Source organism: Primulina huaijiensis, chromosome 11, assembly GCF_012295235.1.
Source record: "Primulina huaijiensis isolate GDHJ02 chromosome 11, ASM1229523v2, whole genome shotgun sequence".
Lineage (NCBI taxonomy): Eukaryota > Viridiplantae > Streptophyta > Magnoliopsida > Lamiales > Gesneriaceae > Primulina > Primulina huaijiensis.
The window spans coordinates 2,764,632-2,770,514 of record NC_133316.1 but is presented as its reverse complement, the minus strand read 5'-3'; the positions used below and the strand labels follow the sequence as shown (position 1 = coordinate 2,770,514).

General features: G+C 37.1%; 2 protein-coding genes across 2 annotated transcripts; both read right to left on the bottom strand.

Annotated features, from left to right (window-relative positions):
- Positions 1 to 1,875: 1,875 nt before the first annotated feature.
- On the bottom strand, positions 1,876 to 3,603 carry LOC140987314 (uncharacterized). The gene is made up of 2 exons (XM_073455773.1): positions 2,334 to 3,603; positions 1,876 to 2,028 (listed from the first exon to the last, which is right to left on the bottom strand). The coding sequence occupies exons 1-2, from the start codon at positions 3,388 to 3,390 to the stop codon at positions 1,994 to 1,996; spliced, it is 1,092 nt and encodes a 363-aa protein (XP_073311874.1). The 5' UTR covers positions 3,391 to 3,603; the 3' UTR covers positions 1,876 to 1,993.
- Positions 3,604 to 4,159: 556 nt separating this feature from the next.
- Positions 4,160 to 5,125, bottom strand: LOC140987315 (protein RADIALIS-like 3). Its single transcript, XM_073455774.1, has 2 exons — positions 4,796 to 5,125; positions 4,160 to 4,370 (listed from the first exon to the last, which is right to left on the bottom strand). Exon 1 carries the CDS (start codon positions 5,050 to 5,052, stop codon positions 4,825 to 4,827), a length of 228 nt encoding a protein of 75 aa, XP_073311875.1. The 5' UTR covers positions 5,053 to 5,125; the 3' UTR covers positions 4,160 to 4,370; positions 4,796 to 4,824.
- Between the last annotated feature and the right edge of the window lie 758 nt (positions 5,126 to 5,883).

Below are 5,883 nucleotides of genomic sequence, written 5' to 3'. Positions count from 1 at the left end.
CGGATTAGAAAGAACAGGATCATTCTCAGCAACTGAATTCTTTTGTCTCATAATTAGATCCAAATCCAAGCTTGTCAACCGTTTATGTTGTTCAAACGGTGTATCACACGGTTTTGCTCCAGAGAGACCAACTTCAGAAATAAGCTCCAAAGAATATTTCCTTTGGTTAAGATATATGCCCTCTTTGGATCGAGCANTCCATTGACGAGACGCTTGCTTGAGGCCATACAAGGACTTACGCAACTTACAAACCTTATTAGTCCCATGAACCTTATATCCCGGTGGCACACACATGAATATCTCCTCATCCAAATCTCCTTGGAGAAATGCATTGGCTACATCCATTTGATTAAGGCTCCATCGATTAATTGATGCCAAGGCTAACAAACATCTAATGGTAACAATTTTGGCCGTAGGTGAAAACGTATCATGAAAATCGATGCCTGGAAGCTGAGTATATCCCTTGGCTACTAATCTTGCTTTAAATCGATCAACCTTCCCATCCGGCAAGTATTTTATCTTGTAAACCCATCGACACCCCACGGGTTTAGTATTCTGTGGTAAATCTACCACTGTCCATGTGTGATTGGATTCCAGTGCTGAGAGTTCTAAGTCCATAGCTTCCCTCCATCTAGGATCGACGACTGCCTCGTGGTAAAATCGGGGCTCGGTCATGGAGGAAATGGCAGCTACGAAATTTTGATAGGAGGGAAAAAAGTTGGAATACTGTAACTGATGTGATATAGGATAGACACAAGTAGCAGAATTTGTTTGGGATAAAGAAGGACAAGAATAATCGGTTGTCCAAATAGGAGGTCGAGTGGTGCGAGTTGACCTACGTGGCTGTATCATGGAGCTGCCAGATGGTGTATGGGCTGTGGGAGGATCAGTGGAAGACTCACGGATTGAATCCGAACTTGCACTTTCATGGTTCAAAGATTCCATGAAGGGTAATGGAATGAAGCGAAAGGGAGATGAATCCTTTGATTGAACAAAAGGAAAACAATCCTCATGGAACACAACATCTCTAGATATCAAGAATTTATTTGTTTGAAGATCCATAAGTTTATATCCCTTTTGGAAATTAGAATAACCCAAAAAGACACATTTATTTGCTCGTGGAGAAAACTTATGGTCTCGAGTTAAGACCGTTGCATAACAAAGGCAACCGAAAACTCTAAGGTGAGAGTAAGAGGGAGATTGACGAAACAGTATTTCGAATGGTGTTTGGTTTTGAATAAGGGGACTAGGAGTACGGTTGATGAGGTATACCGCAGTTAAAACACAATCCCCCCAAAATTTAAGTGGAAGTGATGCTTGAAATCGCAAGGACCGGGCAATGTTAAGAATATGCCGATGTTTCCGTTCAACCACACCATTTTGTTGTGGTGTATAAGGACAAGAACTTTGGTGTATGACTCCAAGGGAAGAGAAAAAGGAACTACACTCAGATTTGAAAAAATCAGAGGCATTATCGGTGCGAATGACATTGATGGATTTGGAAAATTGATTCCGCACCATAGCAAAAAATTGTTGGAGAATGCGGAGTATATCCAGTTTGGAATGCATGAGATACACCCAAGTCCCTCGAGAAAAATCATCAACAATCGTGATGAAGTAACGTTCACCATTGTAAGTGGGTTCTCGAAACGGACCCCAAATATCCATGTGTATCAATTGAAAATGACTTGAAGATGTAGACATGCTTTTCTGTGGAAAGCTTGATCTAGTTTGTTTAGCTTGAGGACAAATGGGGCAAAGCTTCAAAAAAGAATTTGTCAACATAAATGGCAACATTTTCATTCTAGCAAGAGACATATGTCCAAGTCTTTTATGCCAAAGCTTTGTGCTAATTGTTATGCAAGAAACAACAGTATGTGGAATGGAAAATGTCTTACATTGAGAGTATAGAGAAGGCGTATTGACAACAGTAGTATTTGAACAAAAATACGTAGAAGACATATTGGTGAGATGATAAAGGCCATGTTTCTCTTTACCAATCCCCATGATCCTCCCACGGTTGAGGTCCTGAAAAATACAGAGATTTGGGTAAAAAATGACAGAACAGTTATGGGTCTTGGTGAATTGAGAGATGGACAACAAATTGAACTGAAACTGAGGGATGTACAAAACATTAGGGAGAATGATTGATGTGGATAAAGCTACTGAACCTATTTTGGCAACATGAACTTGATTACCATTTGGCAGTCGCACTGAGCCATTAGAGTTAGGCAAGGACTTAGTGTTTTGCAATAGCAAGGCATTACCAGTCATATGTTCAGTTGCCCCTGTATCAACTACCCAATTTGTGCCACAGGATGTATCAAGATTACCTGCCATATTTGCCATCGGTTCAGTAGGAGAGTGTCCAGTAGACCCGCCCAACAACTTCAGTATTTCAGCATATTGAGCAGGTGTAAAAATTGGAGTGTTGCTGATAGCGAGAGTGTTGTTGATTACTTCTGGATTAAACGTCTCTGCTTGTACCTCAGTAGCCATGTTTACATCATGAGAAGTCCGCCTTGGTTTAAAATTATCCTTGGATAATTTCTTAGGTCCTCGAAACTGTTGAGGTTTATACAATCGATGGCCCGGTGGATAACCAACAAGCTTGTAGCAATTTCCTTTAGAATGACCAGGCAAATGACAATATTCACATGTAATCACGTCTTTACGTTCATCTACTTTGTTTCGAGACGAATAAAAAACTGACGGCGGAGGTTCAATGGCCAACAATGATCGAGTTGACTCTTCTTGAGATACAACAGAGAAAGCTTGTCCCACGGTCGGCAGCGGATCCATCATCAAAATCTGACTTCGAATGTGAACGTAACTATCATTTAATCCAAGCAGAAACTGGAGCAACTTTTGTTGATGATCATGATCAATATATTTGCGGGCAGTATCACATGTACAAGAGGGAAGAGTAACGAATGATGCATATTCATCCCAGAGTTGTTTGAGTTTACAATAATACGTAGAAATAGAGAGATTACCCTGTCGCAATCCTCCGATCTCCCTGTGAATGGCAAATATTCGAGATCCATTCACTTTATCAAATTGTTCCTTCAAATCCTTCCAAACGGTTGATGCATCAGTTGAGTATACGATTCCCCCAAATATCTCTTTAGAAACCGTATTCATGATCCACGATAACACCAATGCGTTGCATCGTTCCCACTGATTTAACGTAAGGCTTCCAGCAGCTGGACGTTGGCAAGTTCCATCAATAAATGCCAATTTATTCTTCGCACGCAATGCAATCAACATCGCACGACTCCACACCCCATAATTCTCAACACCAGTCAACTGCTCATTGATGATGTTTATTCCTGGAGTATCCGAAGGTTGAATCGACAGAGAATCGCCGAAATTGTTGAGAGTTGCCATGAATTAGGAACAACTGAGAAAATATGCAGACAGATTTGTAAGAAAATCCACAAATTCCGCAACTGTACCACGATTAATCAAGAAATCACATCCAAGCTGAAGCAGCAGAAAATTCAGCAGCAGAATGAATCTTCGATGCAAAATTTGGAAGCTATGCCCTAGATCGCATGCTCTGATACCATGTTAAAGTGAGTAGGAGTTGGAGAATGAAATCTCTCTGTTATTGAAGTAAGCCGAAGAAGTAGGCTCGTGTTGTTGATACAAGTCTATATATGTACATGTACTGAATAATCGTGAAAACAGAAAACACGACTCAACACGACTTATACTATTTATTGCTATATAACCAACACGCGTATGGAAATTTATTAAATTCGAGATTTACTTGAGATAATGAATATATATTTTTAGTTAAAATTTCATGCCATTTATTTCATATCTCTTCGGGTTAGTCTTTGTTACACCAAGAATGTTTCTCGATCCCTCTATTCTAATACCATAAGATTGTGTGGGTCCATTACATTTTTACGGAAGTTGACATTTATGTTGATGGTCCAATGACTGACATTTGATAACTATCATAAGGAGAGAAATACACTAAATGTATAGCATATAGAATAATTTTATCTCTTCTAAGTCAAGGAATGTGTAAATATGTTGTCTACTTTAAGTTCTGATTCTTATATCTTTCAAGAATATTTGATCCCATTTTTGATAGAATTTTTAGGAAAGAACCAAACACATGCATGTATCCATAGTTTATCGAAACTTTATAAGACAAAAACATATATTTTCCTTAATTCAATGAAAACAAAACGATACTGTTTAATTTCTTATTCGAGATTACACCAATTATAATTATTATAATAAATAAAAAAGAAAAATGAAAGTAAAAAAAGATGACGACGAAATAGAAAAGCTGGTTGTTGCGTCGATCCTATGACTTCTTGATCACTTGATTGTTGATAAATTCCAGAGGACTGCAAAAAACAAAAATTATTAAAAGAAAAAACAATAATAATAATAATAAATAATAATAAGCGTATTGATTTCCACGCACATGCAATTTCAATTTTCAAATTGATTTTGGATTTTAGTTTTTAGCCCGTCACATGGAAAAGACATAAAGCAAGGGAAAAAATTATCAGCAAAAATAAAATCAAAACGCCAAAAAAAGACAAAAATAAAATATTTTCAAAGGAAAAAAAAGGAATATTTAGTGGCATTTTCTTTCATGGGATAATGCACAATAGCGACATAAAATATTCCTTTGCATGCATGAATGAATGTGAGATAAAAAAGAAACAGAATCCATTAATTCCAAAAGAGATATAACCTAAAATAAAGTCAATATTATTATTATTAAAATAAATAAATAAATAAACACATAATAATAACAATATACCCTTTTTTCCTTCTTTCACAGAGAGGTAGCTAGCAGTTTCTGTAATTAGGAATGGGAATACGACCAGATTCGATCCGGCGGACATCCTCCATCAGAATCTCGAAATGCCTCTTCACTTCGTCGGCCGATTTCCCGCCACCAACTGCCCGAGCCACATTCTGCCAACGGTCGGGGGTGTCCTTATCGAATCGGGCTAATGCCTTCTCGAAGAGCTTGTTTTCTTGGGGTGTCCATGAACTCATTGACCTTGAAGCCATGCCTGAAAAATGAGATAGTTTTTATTTCTTGAACTCAATCAATTTAATTAAAGATCGACAAAAGGAGATGAGATGTGTGTTCGATGATGTGAAAAATTTGCATGCAAAGTGGATATATATATAGAGTGGTAGGGGGGAGTGGGTAAGGGTAGGGTGAGGGGACTTGATGTAATTTTCTTTGGCTAAAGTTGAATTGAATGACTTGTTTGCATTGGAACCACAAGGTTCGGCTGGATAGATTGGGGATAGTGGAATCAGTATCGATTTTGTAACGCAAATTTCTTAATTTTTTTCCTTTTTTGCTTCAAGTTGGAAAACTAAAGTGCAAGTTAGGAAAAAGCGTATATAGAAAATTAAGAGAATAAAAGAATTTTAATAGACATGAACAAAATACATGTACGAATATACGGTCTCGTGTATTTTTATTTCGAATTGATCATATGATTAATATAATTGAACATGTTATATTAAAATATATAACGTATGCGTATATATAGTGTACGTATTATGCATGTTATAAAATAAATCTTGTGCTTGTCCTTTTACTCAAAATTGAATGGTGGGCGTGCGAATTTCTTTCTTTCTTGCAGTCCGAATCTAGGAGGAGCTATATACATGCAATCATCGTCCGAAAACCCATTATTTATCAGAACAAAAATTGAAAAAGTTCTTATTTTTTCAGAAAATAAATATTTATTTCCAAGTGCATGTGAAATTATAAGTCAAAAACAAATCTCAGAAAAAATATTTATTTCCAACTGCATGTGAAATTATAAGTCAAAAACAAATCTGATCCATTATTTTTACAGTGCCGGATAAAGACAAGTGGTC